The sequence below is a fragment of the Mytilus edulis genome, chromosome 8 (assembly GCF_963676685.1).
Source record: "Mytilus edulis chromosome 8, xbMytEdul2.2, whole genome shotgun sequence".
Lineage (NCBI taxonomy): Eukaryota > Metazoa > Mollusca > Bivalvia > Mytilida > Mytilidae > Mytilus > Mytilus edulis.
The window spans coordinates 56,350,528-56,374,118 of NC_092351.1; the positions used below are offsets into that span (position 1 = coordinate 56,350,528).

At 33.4% G+C, this 23,591-nt stretch overlaps 1 protein-coding gene across 1 annotated transcript; it reads left to right on the forward strand.

Annotated features, from left to right (window-relative positions):
- Nucleotides 1–6,755: 6,755 nt before the first annotated feature.
- LOC139485923 (phospholipase A and acyltransferase 2-like) lies at nucleotides 6,756–20,060 on the forward strand. The gene is made up of 6 exons (XM_071270594.1): nucleotides 6,756–6,820; nucleotides 11,369–11,498; nucleotides 13,942–14,077; nucleotides 16,241–16,370; nucleotides 18,143–18,251; nucleotides 19,905–20,060. Exons 2-5 carry the CDS (start codon nucleotides 11,372–11,374, stop codon nucleotides 18,239–18,241), a joined length of 492 nt encoding a protein of 163 aa, XP_071126695.1. The 5' UTR covers nucleotides 6,756–6,820; nucleotides 11,369–11,371; the 3' UTR covers nucleotides 18,242–18,251; nucleotides 19,905–20,060.
- The last annotated feature ends 3,531 nt before the right edge of the window (nucleotides 20,061–23,591 follow it).

A 23,591-nucleotide genomic window follows, 5' to 3' on the forward strand; every position in this document is an offset into this window, starting at 1 on the left:
TGACCCCTGTCGAACCCCTGGCTTAACTGAAACTAAATCAGATTTTCACCTTCTAAAACTGTTTTATTTTCTCGAATATTTGCAAAAATTGAATCCTGAAATTGAGTTCAGGAAATGGAAGCAAGCAAGGAACACTACTTCTGTTTTTTTGGGTTTTTTTTTTTTTTTTAATGTTGACAATTTCACCAAAATACCCAATGAAATGACATACAAATGAAACGAAAAAAAAAGTTATTTCAAGGGAGTGAATTATACAAAAATTCTTCATAATCATTTTAAGATAGAATAACCATTAAATCATTGTGGCGACGTCAGCCTATTCATTTACTTTTTTCTTGTTCTAGAATTAACGCTTCCTAAATCCGTCGCTGAAATGGACTCACCAGATTATATTCTATTGTTTCCTTTGTGAGTCTAATTTCAATCAGTTTGAATTGACTAATTTACTGATTTCTGTTCACTAATGGAATTATTTTAAAAACTTACCTTTATTTTATGTAAATTCTATATGCCTTCACTGGGAGTCGTACCCGTCCATGAATTATAGATACAATGAATCAACGCTTATCCATTGTATCTATAACTTAAACTATTGTGTTAATGTCTTTTAAAACTACTGTCTATTCATAATTAGAAAGGTATTGTAAGTGAGTTTAAATTACCATGTTATCGAGTTCAACCCTAACCCTAACCCTAACCCAAACCCTAACCCTAATGAACTAGTAAAAACATTTACGAAATTTAATTATCGGTTCAAGGGGGTTGAGTTCTAAAAATAACTGTTTAACCCCTCCGCATTTTTGTGTTTGTCCCAAGTCAGGAGCCTCTGGCCTTTGTTTGTCTTGTATGGTTTTTAATTTTAGTTTCATGTGTATATTTCGGAGTTTAGTATGACATCTAATTTATCACACAGCTAGAACACATTTTTGTTTAGGGGCCAGCTGAAGCATGCCTCCGGTAGCGCGAGTTTCACGCTGCGCATGCATTGAAGACTCATAGGTGGCCTTCGGCTGTTGTTTGTTCTCAGTTGGTCGGGTTGTTGTCTCTTTGATACATTACCTATTTTCATTCTAAAATTTATTAAAGCAAACAAACAAAAATGAATAGTTTCCTATACGTTTATATGTACAACATGTATATATTATTTATAATACATTCTTCCATCAGTATAAAACAAATAAATATACTGTAAAATTTTCCCCAGAATAAGTCATCAAGTTCAATTTTAGTTTGGTTTTCAGAAAGATTTCAGAAAACAAGGGATTTCAACACCATTTCTGACGAGAACCTTAACGAAAGCCTTCGTTAATTGTATGCTACAGCCAAGTCAAACAAAAATCCGATCCAAAGTATGCATAAAAGTATTCCGAATGAATATCTATAACTTCGCAATGATTGTTCGTGTTGCAATTAATGGTCAATTAACCGAAAGACATTGGTGTCAACATTGACATTGTTCGAGACAAAGATTTTAAGTAAGTGCTTAGATTAAATTCAACCTTCAAAATAGGCTGTCCTGTCCAACTCAGCATCATCTTTTTATTTCTATCTCTGAGTTTCAGAAAATAAAAGAGTCCATTTTACGAAAAACATTGTTGTCGCACTTCGATTTATATGCCCTTCCAACTTACATTGTTAGTCGTGATATTGAATTTCACCAACACTTATTAAAGGATTCAGTTAAATTTGAAAAATTTGAGGTAGGGAGATTATACCTAATTACAATTACACACGAGATACGAGAAATGAAAGTACTCAACTGACTCAGATTCATGTCCTGTCCAAGCCGGTAAGCAAAAATTGTAAAAAATGTAATCTTGATTCAAAACGTTTGTTCAAACAATTCAGTCTTCTTTTCAATCTTGCTTATTATTCAGTTTGGTACCCTGAGACATTAGTCTAAGTTAAAGCATTCAAAACGTGACATTTGTGCATAATATAGATCTGTAAAAAAGATGGTGTGAAAACGATACACAGCACATGCTCTACGTTCAACAACAACACACGCAATAAGTAAAGCCCTGGCTTACAGAACACTGTGCGGGACACATTTGCCATTCCAGGATTTGCAAATCTGACTTTGTCGGTTTACAAGAGAACACAAATATTTTTTCGCCAAATGATAGAAAACCGAAGAAATTAAATTTTCCCATTTGTCCCAACATTTCACTGTTATCACTGTTGTCGCCTCATCTGGAGAATAGAAATTCCCATGGGAAAATTTAAAGTTAGGCAGAAATTTAATGTATGTCTGATCACCAATGAAAGGAAAGCCTCAAATCATATTGTAAGAGACATAGCAATGAACTAAAACATACAACCAGTGCCTTCCTTGACAATGTTACAGTAACTACTGGTTTCGCACAGTCAACTTTTCTTGTGCCATTTAAAAAATAGTATTACATAAGTTCAAGCACTTACAATTCAGCAAGACAAGTTACCTTCTGAAGTTATTTCGTCTTTCGTTATCGTTAAATTTTGCTTTCTCGTGGATTCATTGTCCGTGACTCGTGATAATAATATTATTCGTGACTCAAATATATCGGAGTCAAAGTACACTATATAGTATAAAGTATATTATACTTGTTGTGTGGCGTTCTAAACTAGATTTTATGAATTGTAAATGGTTTTTCGTCTAATCTAGAACAGCTGGGATGTAAAAAAAAGTTATACCATTCAGACTTGGTATGTAAGTGTAAGACCATTCTCTGGCCTCCGGCCATCGGGTGATCTTTCACTGACACACCGCGTCCTCATGGGATAACTATTACTTTGTTTCCAATAAACTGTGATAAGAAAATCTAGCATTTCGTGATCCGTGATGAACCCCCATAACCCCCCAGTAATAAATATCTAGTCCCATTGCAAGCCGAACGAGGTCCCTTGCAACCTGTTCATAAATGCGCCGAGTGAAAATCAAGGCTTATGGTTAACGGTCAAACAAACCAGGAACTGAGTAAAGTGTCGGATTTGCAGCAAATTCCGTTTTTCACAACTATAATGTCCATCTCAATTGAACTAATGAACATGACTTGTCGTGAGTAGTAACTTAGCTGATCTAAGCTGTGTGTTGTTTGCGGTGATAAACAGAAACACCGCACTTGTTTATCAACTTTGTTTAATTTTACGCTGTTACATGTAGTTCTGGTTTTTTTTTTATTATTTAAAATTTGTTGCAAAGAAAAATTTAAAGCGAAATATTTTTTTTCTCGGGGGATTCACTTTCTATATACAAGATATACAAGGTGATAGGACGTACTGTTGGAATATGTAACCTTTTCAAGCTTGAGATATGTGAATAGGTCGGGAAAAAATCAGAAATATACGATAAGATCAATAAAGTTTCCATAACTTCTTTTTGTCTGTCATCTTTGTTTCTCAATCTGGCTGTGTTTTTATCAAAAAGTGTTCTCTCTTTTTACAAACAATCGGGAAAGGTATAACATTTTTCGTTACGCAACATATTGATAACGTACCTAAATAATATAAAAAAGGGTGAGTTAACAGAACCCAAGCGACATCATCTATCAATTGAGTATTAAAGTTATAAAACCACTTATTCATAGCCCAATTGCTTTCTATGTTAAATTCTGCAATTTCAAGCATTAATGGCTTCTTTGTCTTAAGTTCAAATAAAGTGGCAGTTATTTCATGTCAAAACGGTACCTTATCCTTGCTTGTGCTGCAAAAATCAACATATTTTTAATTGCATATTAAAGTGTACTGGTTCCCTGAAGTTTGATAGTACAAAAACAGGAACTTCTGATCTGAACAACAGGTCAAATGTGCCCTTCTATCAAAATTTCATATTCTTCTTTATAATTTAAATAAATCTCTCAACAAGGGTTCTACAGTGATCACAAGTCCCAAAGCTTTCATTTGATACCACAAATAACCAAATATACCCGCAGTTGGCAAAGATACAGCTATGCTTAAGAACTATTTTGTTAAAAATATGTACCACTTTCTTGAATGTTCTTTCCGACCGGGCCTGAATTAGTGGTTCTATGCCTATAACAGCACTAAACTTGTTATATTGACTTCTGATTGGCTTGATTTCCTTCTATGATCTATTTCTAACGTTGAAAAACACTGTTTCACTGAATTCAAGCTCTAATTGGACTTGTAGTAACATATGCGTCAAACAAAGAAAACTACATCTGGATACTAAAAGTGACAGATATGACACTTTTTCAATTTTACTAGTTTTGATTTGCTAATAACTTCTCAAATATCAGTGTTCTGACCTAAATGTCTTATTTTTATCAGAGATTCTTACTTGAATATAAATACAGTGGTCCAAATATAATATATAATTGATAATTTTGTCCCCCCTTTTTTCTACATGTTAAACAAGGAGAGTGATTTGATAAAAAAAAACATACTTATATGTATAAACATGGATCAACAAGAGTAATTTATAGATCTCCAAGCTAGACAACTTGATAAAATTGTTATGAAATGCATTTCCAGTGAGATTTTGGAATTCCTATACAAGTATACACCAATTTTCCTTGAAATAAATAATTTATTAAGAAACCCAATAAAACATGACAATCACTAGATAATTGGACAAAAAGTTATATTTATTTACAAACAGTCATAATATACATGTTTCATTGTTTTAAGTGTTAGAAAATGCAAAAAAAAAAAAAATCAGGTAAAATCTTAAATGTGTACATGCTGAATGTCCAAAAAAGGACAAAAAACTACCTTAGTGTAACAGTTTGAAGGCTGTTATTTGACACTAGCATATTTGTTACATAAAATGAATAATGTAACATGATTTCTGACATCCCTCACTCTCTCTTGCTCACTCTATCTCTCTTTAGCTCACTCGCTCGCTAGACTTGTTCGCTCTAGCTCACTTTCTCTAGCTCATTCATTCACTATATCTCTCACTCGCTCATTCTGTCACTCATTCACGCTCTCTCTTGCTCAATCACTATCTCTCTCGCTCATTCACTATCTCTCTCAATCTCTCTCGCTCATTTGCTATCTCTCTCGCTCTCCATCTCACTCTCTCTCGCTCGCTCTCTATTTCTCTCGCGCACTCATTCACTTGCTCTCGCACTCATTCACTTACTGTCTCCAGCTCATTCACTCACTCTCTCTCCCCAGCTCATTCACTCACTCTCTCTCTCCAGCTCATTCACTCAGTCTCTTCAGCTCATTCATTCATTCACTCATTCATTCATTCACTCAGTCACTCACTCACTCACTCACTCACTCCAGCTCATTCATTCACTCACTCTCTCCAGCTCATTCATTCACTTGCTTGCTCATTCATTCACTTACTCACTCATTCACTCACGCACTCCCTCCCTCCCTCTCACCAGCTCGCTCATTCGCTCATTCGCTCACTCACTCACTCACTCACCCTTTCCAGCTCATTTACTCACTCTTTCCAGCTTATTTACTCACTCTCTCGTTCTTACTTACCATTAAATATAACATTTTCTTAGACATCATCCTAGGCAATTTACAACCCAAAAGGACTTAGTCCACTTCTATGATGATTGGTAGAAGCAATGCTTATGTTCTACTCCGCTGTGAATAATTACAGTATATCCAGGAGAACACCATTGTCTACCAGTATCAGGGAAAGGTGACACCTTCACCTTCAGTTATACTTCATTAGATGAGGAGCAAGTTTATATATTTTTGACATGAAACTATAAATCTCAACCAAAATGTTGTATGCTTTGGTATTTTTACAAATGACTTCTTGCAGTTTTATCTTACAGAAGGATGTTTATGATATTTTGCTATCATTTGCAGGATGGTTTTTCATCATTCTATGTACTTTTCAAAGATAATTGTCGGAACATGTTTTATTTAATAAACTATTGAGAAAATTGCAAACATCCATATTAAAGGACGATAACTGCAATTGATATTTTATTCAGATTGCTATCATGTGTCGGAACGTGTTCTGTAGAAACAGTTTTCAACAAGATCCTTGGTTTGTCTCAGAAAGCTAGCACAAACTAAGTTTGTCAGACTTGGAAACATGGTAATATATCATAAAAATTTCGACAAAAAAGTACCAAAGTTGTGTTATCACTTTCAGTTATCGTTCAAAATCCATGGATCACAACTATAACGACTAGATTTTGACCGACTGCAATAACTGATTCTAAAAACACAAAACTGGGTAGAAACTATCATTAATAGATGTAAAACAACTTATTCATAGCCTAATTGCTTTCTATGTTAAATTCTGCAATTTCAAGCATTAATGGCTTCTTTGTCTTAATTTCAAATAAAGTGGCAGTTATTTTATGTCAAAACGGTACCTTATCCTGACTTTAGCTGCAAAATTCAACATACCTTTAATTGCATATTAGAGCGTACTGGTTCCCTGAAGTTCTATAGTACAAAAACAGGAACTTCTGATCTGAACAACAGGTCAAATGTGCCCATCTGTCAAATTTGTGTATTCTTCTTTATAATTTAAAATAAATCTCTCAACAAGGGTTCTACAGTGATCCCAAGTCCCAAAGCTTTCATTTGATACCACAAATAACCAAATATACCCGCAACTGGCAAAGCCGGATACAGCTATGCGTAAGAACTATTTTGTTAAAAATATGTACCACTTTCTTGAATGTTCTTTCCGACAGGTCCTGAATTAGTGGTTCAATACCTAAAGTACTGGACCAATTCACTCACAAACATAAAAGTATTTTCATATTATAAACCGTTGGATACGCTTAAAAATACGGATATATTTCCGAAATTGGGTATGATTTTATATTTTACCTATGACGTCACTGTTTCCGTAAATAGTGGAAGGCGGTCTCAAGTCAGTTTTCAGGTAACTTTTTTTTTAAAGGATTATGAATAACATACAGTCGACGTCAAAGAACACATAAAAAATCAGACTAATTTTGTACACATTACATTATATATTATACAGATCATTGAGGATATTATAGAGTTATGTTTGGACTTTCCAGAGAACTTTTTGACTTCTGGCCGACCTGATTTTCCGAAAGTCAGTCTTTCATAGATTATGAAAGCCTGACTTTCGGAAAATCACGATATATTCTATAAAAGAAAAATGAAAATATCCCTCCAAGAATATTTTGTCTGATGCCTGTGGTGGTAGAAATCTTCTAGTTTTTTTGTTCCCCCCCCCCCCCCCCTTTCTCCTATGTTTTAAATCACATTACGTTTTCTTGTTTTTTTTACTTTTTTTTCCCTCACACATTGACATTTCATTACATCTATTTATAAATTTGTGACAATGACCTCTTATTTGACATTTTCATTTTAAAACGGATGTCTTATTCAATACTCACTGTCGTTTTTTGATAGTTTGACAAGAATTATCACTCCAAGTCCATGCTAAGCTAGGTTGGTTCCCTCCGTAAAACATTCAGTATTCCTTCGGAATATACAAATATTTGTATATTCCGAAGGCATACTGAATGTTTTACGGAGGGAACCAACTTTGTATATTCCGAAGGAATACTGAATGTTTTACGGAGGGAACCAACTTGGAGTGATAATTCTTGTCAAACTATCTCATTTTCGCCGGAGACACAATTCCGCCGTTTAAGGATTTTGAGGTGTAAAAACTTCAAAGGATGGCTGAAATGGAAGAAATGTACCCGTAAATTATATTTTTACAAAAAATATAATATTTTTTTAAACTGAGACAAAATTGCGGCTCCTACCGAAAATGACCGAAAAACGGACAACGATTTTCGGACAATTTCCTGAATAAAAAACACGATTTCTAAGTAAATATTTGACTGAATGCCCTAATTTTGAATTCTTTATACCTTTGAAATGTCTGCTATTCATCTATAATGCAATTGATTTGATAAAAAATATTAAAAGCTGCGGTTATTTGGTTTTAAATAGATGTGTAAAAACGGCGAATATGTGTCCCCATTGACAAAACATCCGGAAATTTCAAACACCCTTTAATCTAACTTTTCAGATGATTTTCTTAAAACAAACCGGTTTTCAAGCTTAAGTATATTTTGCATTTGAAGTTATCTTCATATAGAAATATCAGTATACTTCAAAAACATTTAGACCTGAACATAAACTGTAGAAAACATGGAAAGATGTGGCGAAAATGAGCACCCCACTCTATCTAGGAATATAAAAATGGGTTTGGTATTATTTCCCCTTTTGACTCTCCCCAAGAAACCAAACTGTTAAAGCTATAACTACATATATTAACGCACGGTATTCAATAATGAGCAAAAAAATATACAATAGGCCATGAAATGAAAACAATAAAAACTTTAAAAATGACGGTCTGGTTTATGGACGTACAAAACAATAAACGAGAAAGACAAAATTATATATAAAGTAATAAGCTACAACCAGGCTCAATCCTGATTTAATTCAGACATAAACATAATGAGTCGGGATTTAAGATAATTCAGATGCATGTATCTAAATGACATTGTTAATGATAGAGTAAGACATATAGTATAATATGAGGAAGGCGCTACCTTAAATGCCAGCTTTACACCAAGACTGCATGTATGTCATATACTCTTATACATTGATTGATTGTTGGTTGCTTTAATGTCCAGTGGCAAATATTTCATGCATGTACAGGACGAATATTCTACACATAGTTTTTGTCTAAAATAAAATAACAAATCAGATAGAAGTTATTTAAGGAACAGTCATTGCTCGGAACTTCAAAAGGCTGGAGGGGGTATGGTTTTTTTTTCTTAAAAAAATTTTCTGATTCCCAAATCGATGAAAAAAAATCTGTTCAGACTAGGCAGAGAACAAAAAAAATTATTGTGACACCAGATTTTCCCCGTACCTTCTAGATTTAAATTTTGACCAAATAATTTTAATTAATAGCCTTGCTGAAAAAACTCATACTCATACCCTCCCCTTTTTTTGAAGCTAAATAGTTGCTCCCTGATGGCCCAATATTGTTTTCTGCTGAAAAATGAATTTATTGGTGATTTTTATAATTGACAATGCTTACATTCATTATTTAGTGCCACTTTCACTTTCATATCCATCTTTCTTCCTTTCGAATTTTACAAAATTTAAATGTTTAATTCCCAAACTATTAATACTGTTATACCATCCATAAATTTATTAAATATTTTTTACGTTGATTTTCATGAAGAGGTGAAGGATTTGGAATATCTTTTTCTAACCTCAATATTCATGATATTTTAAAGTTGTAGCTGTTTGGAGGTTTTTTTAATTTTTGTATGATGAATTATTTTTATTTTTTCATTGGCTAGATGTTCATATTGTATTTCCAGTTACCTGCATATCACACACATATTATAAGTTACATAGTGTGCTAGTGACCTAATACGGTATATATTCTGTATTGAAGACTTGCTCATTTTGATAGGTCACTATAATCTAAATTTTACACGTTAAGATAGTCGGTAAGATAAATCGTTACATAGTGTGCTAGTTACGTAATACGGTATATATGGTATCAGTAGATTCCATATGGGGATTCGAGCTTCGCTCTCATCCCATATGGAATTTAATGACCCCATATATACCGTATTAGGTCACTAGCACACTATGTAACTAATAGTATAGAACTTGAAAGTAAAAATGAAATTGTTGTGCCTGAAGAGTGCTTATATACTCCTCTATATCATACAAAGCTTGTAAACATATATGAGATGACTATTTACTTTTTTTGTCTGACAATCGTTGCATTTCTTGATTTAATCGTTCCGTTATTTAAAAAAAGTAAAGTGTACTTTATAAGTAAGACCGGTTAAACTTGTAATTCCCCAAAACTTGTTTTATTAAAGCAGAACGGATATCTTCTTCCTATTCGGATCCAAATGTGGAAAACATATTTACTTTCTATGTTATTTGGTTTCTGGTAGAGAGTTGTCTTATAGGCACTTATACCATATCTTCTTTGTCTTATAGACTATTATCTTACCCAAATACATCAATTGTGTCATTACTTCTAATGGGAAATATTTCATGCATATTCAATGTAGCCAAATATTTAGAAGTATCCATATGGAAATTTTTATTTTCGATAAAAATGATTAATTACTGAGAAAGAAATTTATATTTTTGCTAGAGTTATTATTTTTCTGTTCCTAAGGAATTTATTTATTTCAATGCTATATTCTTTTCGTCATACTGAATTTGTCATAACTTTTTTTATTGGTTTGTTAGTTGAATTTTACTCACTTTCGTTTACCTGTTAAATTACATACCTTTTTACATCACTCAAAGATTTGCTTTCACACGGTAAACACTTAGTTCTTATTATATATTATTTATATTGAGGGAACACTCTTTACGAGAAAGGCTTCATTTATTTCTGACCCCTTTTGAGGGGGAGAGTTTTTGTAGCAGATTTCTCTCATTTAAATTCAGAAGGCTGACTTTAGCTTATCTCTAACTTGGTCCTTTTTTGGGCGCTAGGGAGGCTTATTTGTTAGCAGATTCTGACTATATCAAAATTAAGAGTGTACTCTTGGTTCAATTTTCTTTTAACACTTACTGTTTTTTTTTGGCTGACCTTCGGTATGGCTGGTTAATTCTTATGTATTAACAATTTTTGAATTTCTATATTGGTCATTCTTAAATTTGTTTATTGAATAGTATTGAACTATTGTGTTGTGTGAATTCATTTCATTAGCCTAATAAATGTTTTTATTGTATTTGTTGTTTCATGTTTTTGAAAGTAATTTTGATCTTCAAAAATAAAATTGCCAACGAAATAAAAAAAAAATATCCTCAATAATCGGCGTAAAACGTCAAATTTTGACGTTACCATTTTTAAAGAGGCAATATCGTGCGTAACGTCTGTAATAACCAGATGACAATCTAGAAGCAACTCCTAATACCGGAGGCGGACGTTTTCTAATTTCGTCATATACAAAAATACATATTCAAAATTTAATGCTCATTTCTCAGATGAAAAATTGTTAATCAAAATATAACGACTTCTAGGAATACAAAAATGATAAGATTTATGGTATGAGTGTCCATTATAAAATAGATTTTTATAGAGTCCAAAATGTTGTTGATGATTACTACATTGATAAACGCACAGTCTTCAATAATGAGCAAAACCTGTACCGCATAGTAAGATATAAAAGGTCCGAAATGATATGTAAAACAATTCAAACGAGAAAACTTACGGCCTGACTTCTGTACGTACAAACAAAAATCGAAAAACAAAAAAATGTGAAAAAGTGAAATACTTAACTAGTATGCTCATCATTTTTTTTTTTAAATTATATATGACAATATGCAATTATTGATCGTTGTTTTTTTTAATATCTTTGTGTTATATTGGGTTTTTACACACATGTTGAAAATTAACATAAATATATATAGATATATATCAATTCTGTTTCTTTTCATGAAGAAAATGGCACAGTGTGTTGTCAAGAACTATTGCCATAATTCATTAGTGTTGGACAGTTTAGAAGAAGGTGACTTGATATCGATAAAAGAAAACATATTATTTTCTCATAATCATTGGGCGGTATACGCTGGTAAGTATCATAATTATATTATAATGTTTTTATCTATATGTGAGACAACATAGAATAAAAGGAAGATGTAGTTTGCTTGCATATGACGACGACGATGTTGGGTTTTAACGATAAAATTTTGAGTGACAAAAAAAAGTTCACCAGATACCAAATGACGTATATAGAAGCTAGCAAATATATAGGATATCGTGCGGCCTTCGACAATGAGCAAAATTCATACCGCATAACATCTACAAAGGTCACACATACTATGGCTTGATTTACAATTTTATATCATGATATGAAGTGGCGGATCTTTTGGGTGGGGTTTATAGGGATTGGAATTCTCATTTTGTTTTTTCTGACCATAAATGCATTTGAAGGGGAACACATAGTTGGACCTCCTCCTTTTTGTTCTGGGTTGGAATCCCTCTGTTAAAATGGCTTGGTCCGCCCCTTCAATTGCAGTTAGTAAAATGACTGCAACGGTTACTGCATTTAAAAATAAAAATGGTGATATATGATTTCCATTATGATGCCTTCTTTTTCCTAATCAAGTAAGTTATCAAGTAGTTTTGTCTACAAAACGTGTTTTTTTCTCAAAATAATCAACCCAGAGTTATTATGAAGCATAATTCGATAATTTAAACCGTGTTCCCATTTTACTACAAATAAAATGAACCTCTCTTTCAGAAGTTTCGGAATTGCTTATTGGGATTTTTATCGACCTTGACTGGCTATAAAGCCCTCACACGGTCGGACAGAAGAAGTTTCGGATATGATTTTTAGTTTATGGGTGTTATAAACAGTTTCGTATAAAAAAAACTAGGGGTTATTCCCCAACTAAAAATAGACATGGAGGGAAGTCCCTTTTTATCAACATAATTGGTGAAAAAGTATCATGTTTTTTGTATTTGGTTGTAAAGATATGTTAATTAACTTCAATTAAAGCAGGTTGAATGATTAAAATAATTTAAAAAATTAGATTAAATATACATGTTTTGAGGGGAGACAAAACTGTAAACAGTGTTTTTTTGGCAGTGAAAATTAAAAACTTATTTGCAGCCACTGTAGCTCTTTTCGGAGCAGGCGAACGTACCCTGAATCATGAAATTTTTGAAAGACCAGATAAAAATCTATGAAATTCATACAACTTTGATTATGAAAAATGTGCAGGTATCATGTCTTCAGGGGTGTGCACATGACCTGATTTCAGGTTTTTTAAGCTTAAATTAGGCAATGTTTTTCCCAGTTACTCTGGATAAAACTTTTTTATACTATTAAAAGTACACTTTTTTTTATTCCATTATAAACTAGAGAACATTCTGATTCCAGTGATATCTAGTTTTATACAAGTATCTTTATTAATCAGTCCACCACCAAGGGTCACTTATACATGGTCCCTCAAAATATGACGTCATAGAAAAAAACTGTTGATTGCACCCTATTAGTCCAAAGTTATTAATTCGGACTTTAAATATCTGCAGATTATGGAAAATTTCCACATGTTACGCCTATACCAAAACTTGAAAATGCTAGTAAGAATCAATTTCATAACAAGTAAGGTGAGATTCGATTTTTGAATACTTTCTATTATTGTGACTTTGATGTTTTTTAAATGATTCATTATACTGTCTGGATGGAGTATCTCTTAACAAGTTTTCGAGATAAATCTATACACAATAGTTCCTGTACAATTGTAGGGCTATATAAGTCATTATTGTTTAACATTTATTTTTTTAATCAAAACTGAAAAGTAAGATTATATTTTTTCTGACATAATTAAGGGTGAAGAATAATGTTTTTTTTTTAAATAAATCTGTACAGAATTAATCATAGCACAAACAAAAAATGTACGGGCGGAATTTTTTTTTTTCTTTTTTCTTTTATCTTTGTCTGGGGACATTTCAAGGCATTTGGTTAATGTAACACTAGCTTATCAATAAGCCAGTACCTACTTGGATACCATTGCACGCTTTTTAGTCTTGGTGGGAACACGAAATGCAAGCCTGCTTTATGTCATTATGATTAAAAATGATTAAAACGTATTGTTTGAGAATTATGAGAACTTTAAACAGTCTTAGCCAAGGCTCTACAGGTGTTGTAGACCGTATTTTGACAGTGTACTAGTATAACCGTTTACTTTTACTAATTGTGACTTGGATTGAGAGTTATCTAATTGACACTCATACCACATCTTCTTTTATCTAATTATACAAGGTAGTATTCATCGATAGCCTTAAATCCCTATGAAAGTTTTAATGCGCGATTATATTTATCTGTTTTATAATTTCTTATACAATAGTCATGATAGATTCTAATATTTCTACAATGACGTATATATATGTCATGCGCTCTTGGCGGAGCTACTCGTGTTCTTTACTGACCAAAATGTTCTGAATTAACTTTATAAATTACATACTATCACGCTTTTAATATACAGAACATAATTGTATTTGAACAGGAGACGACATGGTAGTACATTTATCTGGAAAAAATGATGTTTCTTCAGAATTTGCTTTCGTAAAATTAGAAAACTTTTGGAAGGTTGTTGGTAACAGCAAGGCTAAGAAGAACAACAAGAAAGACAATAAAAGAACGTATGTTGAGTCTCCATGGTGACAAAAAAACGTAGAATAGTTCCCTGTCCTGTCTCCGTTTGGTATGACAACAAGGAACATGGGTGACTGAGATACCCGTATGTTGCCAGGGAGACAACCAAGCATCAAAGTTACATTTATTTAGCAGCAATAGAGAAGCCTTTGTGTCTGAATGCGACGAATAACTATAAGGGGACATCCAAAAAACTACCGGTCCTTAACCCCACCCCCAGAATATCAAATGGTCATTCACAAATAAGGAATATGACTTAATTACCGTACAAAAAAACGAATTGGTCTCAAGGCACAATATTAATTGATAAAGAGTGGCGAGCCAAGTAAAATATAATATGACGTAACAAAACGTGTTCTTCAAATCTTTTATTTTGATTTTCGGTTAAGATCATTTGATGCAAACAAACAAAAAACATTTAGTTTGCGAACAAAATTCTCCATTTTGTAATAGAATAACTTTGGGGTGTTTAATTTAAGTCTAGAAACGGGCATCATTTGAAGTTTTAGATCTATATTTGATTATGGAACTGTTCCAGCATGTGTTAAGAGTACAAAATATATTCAAACATTTTAAACAAAAAATATGCTTAAAGTACGTAAAGGTTTACCTAAAATATTTCTGATATCTAATTTTCATAAACGGGAATTATCTTAGACACAACAAAAACGCTAACAGAACAGACTGAAAGTTGCTGGTGAAGGTTCACCTAGAACGGAAAGTTTATGAAATCTTCGTCTTTATTCATTTTATAGCACCATGTCGATACCAATGCCTGTGGACTGCTATTCCGAAGATATGTACGGCTCATTAATTAAGACATTATTTCGGGCTCCGAATTGGCGAAACTGACTAAGTAACGGTTATAATTATAACATGCATTTCCTCTCATTTTTACAACGGACTTCTATACATTGATGAAAGTAAGAAATTTCTTTAAAGGGTGTGGCACACCTTCAAAATCCCTCAGGTAAGCTCGATCTTGGGCAGTTTTCACTGATAATATCCTTTTTTTCATTCAGATACTCACGTTTTCAAATACTTTTACATCTGTAAACTGGTTCCCTGACCTTTTTTTGTTTGTATCTGTTTCATAACCAGGGTATATAAAAAATGGTACCAGTATGTTGCAAAACAATTTAAAGCCAATGATGTATAAGCCTTTGATTTGTTTTTGGTTTGAGACATACCCGATGGACATGATGAATGACGTGTTTTGTTTTATTTTATTTCAATGACTTTTCCAAGATTTCAAGCTGACGTCCTGATTTGATTGAATTTCGAACCTCAAAATCTAGTCACGTATACAATTTTTGGAAACCTTTAATATTAAGTCAAATTATCTTTTAAGTGAAAAGGAATGATGTAATCAAACAACTAACTTTCTTGAAATTTCATCTATGATGCTTTATTCTGTAGTTTAAAGTTACTCATTTGTTTAAAGCAAAATATAATAAATCAATAGACAACAACTGTTATTTGTCCTGACTTTATATTATATTACGGATTACAAATGTGTCGAGGTTTGTGATTGGATAACAACACAGAGATGTCAGTATATATTCAGGAAACTGCCGGGGTATATACGACGTTTTTATCCCCAATTGGAACCTCAAAAACGTCATCATAACACCGGTTACTATGTGACGTAGTCAAAAGATTCTCAAAAGCTATCAGACTGTCAGAGGCTCACAGAGGGAAAATAATGACGTGCTTCAGTCAATAATACATTTTTGATACAAAATCACGCATTTTACACTTTTAATACTTAAATTTAATGTTAAAAGTGTTATTATAAATTATTACATACACGATAAAATTATGTTCACAGCAAATTAGAAAATCCTTCACGTATGCCGAACATATCAGGTTGGGTTTTTCAATATATATGTGTTGTCAACAAATACCTGCACTGGAAAATAACATTAAGTCAGGGGTAATCCGTAATATATGTGTAATTCAGGTCTCAGAAAGGGTATATACTGTGACATTCCCGGCTCAGGGCTTATATCCCCTTCGCCTTCGGCTCAGGGGATATAAACTCTAAGCCGGGAATGTCACAGTATATACCCTGTCTGAAACCTGAATAACATATAATATATACATGTACATTGTTTGATTAGTTTAAGTTGTAATTTTGTATATTTAAGGCCATTCAGAGGCGAAGACATCGTTGAAAGAGCACTCAGTAGGATAGGTCCAAATGCATATAATGTTTTGTGGAACAACTGCGAACATTTTGCCTCATGGTGTCGATATGATAAAAAAAGATCCGCTCAGGTAACATATGATAATTTTTATATACTGATATAGGTAATAAAGTATACAAGGTAAAGTTTAGCACTAGCCATTATAGAATTCATCTACACGAACATGTATATATATACTACATACAGATGCACTACTAATGTGCTTAAAGTAATAAAGAATTGAATAACTGAAGAAGATAGGGGGTCGTATCAAAATGTCAAACTACACTTAATGAATAACCTGGTAAATGTTTAGTGTGCATTTCCACAAAACATTTAAATAGTTTTTTTTAACATTTTCACTACTGAAAATCAGGCAATATATAGCTTTTACATGCAGTGGCCGATGATCAACCAATAAGCAGTTTCTTAACATAGACCCTATGTTAACAATTTAACCATTGACCAAGAATTGTTTCATACAGACGAGTATTCAAAATGTGTATTAGATAATTAATTTATGAATCATTGTGGATATAAAGTACTAAATGGTTGCCCCATTGCCGGCAATGCTATTTTTAGCAATTATCTCCTTAAAAGGCGCTTTTAATAAACTAATTATGGAAAAACTGCTGTTGTCTAATTGAAGCTCGATATCTATTTGCGATTTTAACGCACTCAAATATATATGGTCCCATGGCTTTTCTTGGTGAATTTTGGGGTTTTTCACGATACCTGACGATTTCGCAGAAAAATTTCCCTAATTTTGAGCAACATAAAAAAAATATTTCCGGCCCTTCATACTATACATTTAAGGACAAATTTGTGCTTGCATGAAACTTCATTCATAATGCTTTCCAGAAGAAAAATATATAAAAGATATAACAACCAATCACAGAGAGCCATCTATTTTTATCTCTATGTCATGTTCCCTTCATAAAATGGCTGCGCCCATGTAATTGTATTTGGTACATTGTTACCTTGTTTTCATTGCACATGTTGAAATAATCCTTCTCAAAAAGGTTACTTCACGTCCTAGGTTTAGGTTTAAGCGTCAGTATAGTTAAGTTCTCGAGAATATAGTTATTCATCTAATATATACAATGCTACCAGAAGTATATATGATAAAGTGGACAGCATAATGTTTTAACAATTGGCACATGCCTGCATGCCATATTGTGTTTTTCTTTTTGACATAGGTGTTCGTGTTTTCATAGTGAATAAGATTATAACACAGGGTTTCATTGACTGATGTAACATTTTTTTTAGAGGTTTTCGCCTTTTATGTCTGTTTGTTTCGTCACACATTGTTGTAGGAATAATGGAATGTCATACGACCGAGAGGTTTAGCTAGCTATAAAACCAGGTTTAATCCACCTTTTTCTACATAAAGGAAATGCCTAAATGCCTTTGCCAAGTCTGGAATGTGACAGTTGTTGTCCTTTCGATTGGTGTGTTTGAGCTTTCGATTTTGATTTATACAGTGAAGAAAAAACTATTTTGTTTAACTTTTCCGGTCAGTCGCTTTTTGGGTATTTTTTTTTTTTTTTTTAAGTCTATGATTTTTGACAATCTAAATCTTAATATAGGTAAAAAATATATTTCAAGTGAAGGTCAATGAGATGAAAACTTCAACACGCTGTTCTTTTCTTCATTTTTTTTTAAAATTTGTTTAGGTATATATAAAAAGATATACATGTATCTATACTTTGTGTCATTGGTATTACATATTGCGCATGATGCGTTCTTATTAACCTTGTAAGGACGTTATTTAGTCTACTAAAATTTTCAATCTAGCATGCATGTACTTTACATGATCACAGAATATTTTGTTTTGTAATGTGTTAGATACTATTGTTACAGGTTGACAAGGCTTTAACTGTGGCTTCAATTGTTGGAGGGATCGTGGTAGTTGGAGGATTGCTACACGAAATATTCAAAATATTCCAGGACGATGACTGATATCTAACAGGTATGAAAAATTAACTTTATCCGCCTATCAATATCTGTTGAACATAAATAAAAGTATGGCAATTTATATTTGGAACAAGTCGACATGATATTTCTCATACAGCTTATTTGTCTGTGATTTTTGTATGCCCCACTCCCTTTACGATAGTAGAGGGCATTATGTTTTCTGGTCTGTGCGTCTGTCTATCCAGCTTGAGGTTAAAGAGTTTGGTCAAGGTAGTTTTTGAAGAAGTTGATCATGAAGTCCAATCAACTTGAAACTTAGTACACATGTTCCCTATGATATGATCTTTCTAATTTTAATACAAAACTAGAGTTTTGACCCCAATTTCTTGGTCCACTGAACATAGAAAATGGTAGTGCGACTGGGGCATCCGTGTACTGTGGACACAATCTGGTTTATTTTCTAAGAAAGAAAGAAAGAAAGAAACGTAGATAGCAAAAGAACATTGAAAACTTGAAATCCAATCAAACACATTACTACTGCCGTTGCAGCAAAAGGTTTTTGATAAGGTAGTCTAAGACGTCAGCAAGGAAAATTAAAGATTAAGCAAATCATCAGGGAAAAACGCCGCGAAAAAATACAACCTGTGAATATGATGTTGCCCACTAAACCCCTATATGTGTTTTCAAAAGTTTGCAGTTCTGAAGGCTAGTGGCAAATGTAATTCTCATAATAAAAGAACCGGCCAAACCTGCATGAGGACTTACTAGGGGCGAGCCTGCGCGAGGACTAACATTATTAGGGGCGAACCGGACTCTTAAGCCTTTTTCAACTGATTTTTATAGTTCGTTCTTATGTTGTACTGTTATACCACGGTCCCAGGTTAGGGGGAGGGTTGGGATCCCGTTAACATGTTTAACCCCGCCACATTATTTATGTATGTGCCTGTCCCAAGTCAGGAGCCTGTAATTCAGTGGTTGTCGTTTGTTTATGTGTTACATATTTGTTTTTCGTTCATTTTTTTTACATAAATAAGGCCGTTAGTTTTCTCGTTTGAATTGTTTTACATTGTCTTATCGGGGCCTATTATAGCTGACTATGCGGTATGGGCTTTGCTCATTGTTGAAGGCCGTACGGTGACCTATAGTTGTTAATGTCTGTGTCATTTTAGTCTTATGTGGATAGTTGTCTCATTGGCAATCATACCACATCTTATTTTTATATCTTTTTGTTTCAAACTGTTGCAATTACACACAACAAAGTTCATTGATTGAGGTGAACATTTTGTCGACTTCTTTCATTGCCTTATTTAACCAAATTGATAGTAATACATACACATATATCTCATTTCTAAAAAAAAACAGTGTTCTTGTTCCCCGAAATAACAGAAAGTAGTTTACTGTGTGAATATTAATCTGCCGTATATTCAATTATGTAAAAAAAAGTCATAAAAAAAATGATTTGCCTAAAATAATGTGAGTTTTTAGTCCGTAGGGCAAATTAAAGGTAATCTTTATCCTGCAGTAGATTACCATATATATGCACTCAGGGTTACATTTTATAAGGAAATGTCAATCCTATAACTTTGTTAGTTGAATTGTATTTGCTTAATTTCAAAATGGGCAGTTAATACACCTTAGTCAAGTATATAGAACAGTATGTACAAGTAAACCGTTTTAACAAATTGTGAATGTTGTTTCTTGTTTGCAGGTGCTATAGATGTTTACTGGTTCGTCACAGATATATTTGGACAACGATTGAAGAATGACCGACAGATTTTAGATATCTTAAACTATTTAATATCAAAGTTGATACATGTATCAAGATGCCATCTCGTTTCAGGAATAAAGTTTTGAATTAAGCTTATTTTGAAATGGTTCATGTCTATTATTTTACAATCTGAACGGTATAAGTCTAAAAAAAAACTATACATGATGCCCAATTCAGAAGCCTGTATATAAGATCTTTGATTTCAACTGATTTTGATTAAAGAAAAAAAAATTAAAAAGAGGCGGGAGATACCAAAGGGACATACAAATTCCTGGGTCAAAAATAAACTCACAAACAACATGACATCTGTCATGTCAACATGACATCTGTCATGTTGCTATGTTGCTCCTTTAAGTACAAACCCGGTTGTGATAAGTTTTGTAAATTCGGTAAAAGAGGCAGACTGTAGAAATAATTTTTCCATAAAGATCAATCATTTCAAGATTACGTCTGTAAAATTAACGTAGTCATAACTAAGTCTTTTACTTCACCATTCAGAACTCTTTGTTTATTAGCTGCTTCCTTGATAGAAGCAACCCTCTATGAAAGACATGATGATAGAAAATACAAGCCCTAGAAAATCGTATAAATTTTGAGATGTATACTGTATGCACGCACTTCTGTAATGTTGCTACATAGAAATAGAAAGCACACAACTGGGAAGCTGAAATCATCACGTTTTGTCTTAAAGCTGTTTTTTTAATCTTCCCTCATTATAAATTTCTTGATGTAAGAAAATACATGAGCGGGAGTTTCTCCCTACATCGAAGACCAATCGGTGTCCTTTGGCTGTTGTCTGTTCTATGGTCGGGTTGCTGTCTCTTTGACACATTCCCAATTTCCTTTCTCAATTTTATTACCTGTTTCTGTTGTAAGCTTTAGTGTTCAATATAGTTTCCAAATTGTGAATTATGTAGTAAGATAACATCATCTATGTGGTTGAAAAATTAGTTAAAAGATACTTCTAAATTCTTTTCTCTTAAAAATTTCCAGTAAAAAGTCAAAAATAGGATTACAGTTGGTTCCAAGGGGAAAGTCTATTGTGTGTTGAACAACACTCCTCCAAACATAAAAAATATCATGTTGTCTATAAATAAATCAAGTGTCTAGATTCTGTAAGTTTCTGAAAAGAATTTGTTGGAATCAGGTTGATTTTTTTACAAAGTACGATTTATGCCTTCCTTAGACAAGATACTTGTATTGATGAAAGCCATTCTTTTTTAATGAAACAACGCAGGACCAACTCTTTTAACTTATATTTTAGTTTAGCTTAGGGAACACTAATGTTAACTGCAGAAAAGTAAAAATTTTATGTTTTAATACTCTTGCAAGATGGAAGCGTCTAGGATAGTATGTTCTCGATATACGATCTTTGGAATTTTCATGTATCAACCCCTCTGGATCAGCTAGTTTCACAAGGACTGTGAAACCCGGCATTGTTTGCTGATATAACTGATGTTCATAATTCAGAAAGAGGTTTCTTGGAGCACTTGGAAGATCCAGAAATGTCATGTTGTTTGTAGGAATACTTAGTATGAACAATGTAGAAAGTAAAATAACCAAATTAATTCAAATCGAAAAGTTCCCGATTAAAAGGCAAAATCAAAAGTTCAAACACATTAAACGAATGGTTAACAACTGTCATTTTCCTGCATTAAAAGATGTATTTCCCTATGCAGAAAATTGTGGATTTCACCTGGTTTTATATCCAGCTTAACTTATTACTTGTTTGACATTCGCATATTAAAGTAGGGTAACTAATATAGTGAAGGAAAATCCAGTAATGCATTTTCGATTGAAATTCTCAAGGAACATAGAACAGAGCTACAATGTATGATTATCCAAATTTTCCGCCATAATAAATGTCATTGGGGTATATGTTGAGGTTCCAGGTGAACTTTTAATACATGGTTTTCATGCATTCACTGAAAGCTAGTGGTGCTACAAAAGCAGCGAATTCCAATGTAAGCGACAGGTGTTGGAAACGTCATGGTCGTTGCCGTGGACAAGCGACTCGGCCAAAGACGGATATGTCGCTGATTCATTAGAACATAGATTAGAAGAGACCAAACATTTACTAGGTATTGGATTTTTTAGGAGAAAATGTTTTTTTCTAGTTTTTGCGCCCCGTTCTCTGTGGATTTCTATAGTTCGTCCGTACGGCAAATGCAATATATATTTGTTGAGTTATTAATTAGATTTATATAGTTTGAAGTATAGTTTAATTTGTATTTGGTATACTGGTCAGTAAACATTGAGTATGTTTGGTATATCTAGTTTGCCAAATTGGTATAGTAAATACGTAAAGGTTGATCTTTAAATAAAAAAAATATAATGCATGTCAGTTGACATTTAGTGGACCGTTTTAACTAATGGTAATTTGGTCTCATTTGTCAAAGTTGTTTTTGACATTGTCCATTAATACCGCAGTCCCACTAGGCCACGATCGCACTACGATCTGTGAAAAAAATTTTGATGATCGTAGTACGATCGTGTAGATCGCAGTAAGGTCGTATCACGGTCGTGGCGAGGTCTTCAATATCGTGATGAGCGTGGCCAACTTTGAACATGTTCAAAACAATCGTGGTGCGGTCGTGGAGAAATCAGGTCGTAGTAGAAGTGTAGCGAGAGCGTACTAAGATCGCAAAGGTCGCTGTACCATCGTAGCGAGAGCGTCACGAAAGAGTGATTCTATTCGGAGATACTACGCTACGATCTCCCAGAGACATTATTACAACCTCACTACGACCATCACGTTCTCACCACGACCCAACTACGCGTCCACTTCGACTATACCACGCTGTTTACGACCATAGTACGATTCTATCACGCCCTTGCCGTCCTCATCACGCTCTTCTTACGACCTGACTACGTTCATACTACGACCATCAATCTCGTTGTATTTTTCACAAAAAATGTAATTATCCATTTACTCTGACGGCTCAACCATGCATCTCGTTTTTTATGTAGATTAGACCGTTAGTTTTCCCGTTTAGATGGTTTTTAACTAGAAATTGTTTGGGCCCTTTATAGCTTGCTGTTCGATGTGAGCCAAGGCTCCTTGTTGAGGGACGTAACTGGCCTATAATGGTTTACTTTTATTAATTGTTACCTGGATTGAGAGTTGTCTCATTGGCAATCATACCACATCTTCCTATATATATTGACACATCTGTGTCATCTCTGCTATCGTTCACTAAAATATCGTCATTTGAGCTTTATGGACCAGCAATAGGTTGTAATTTAGGTTGAATTGATCAGGATTCGTTTCCGAGAAATCTATATATACGTATTAATCGGAAATTAAGGAATGGAACTGTATTGATATGGAACACAATATTGACGTTATTGCTGGGTACGTAGTAAGATCGCGGTATGAACGTAGTAGAATCGTGGTAAGAACGTGCTATAATCGCAGTAGAAGCGTGGTAAGATCGTACTGCAATCGGATAACTTTTGGTACGGTCGCATGTATGATTTTGTTAATTGCAAAGTATTTTGATGGATAAACAAGGTCTGTGACCCCTAGTGTTTATATTGACATGTGAAAGTATATTGACCCGGAATTATCATAAATTAAACTATTGTCGAACATTTAGACACTCCTGCTACCTTAAGTGTTAAAAC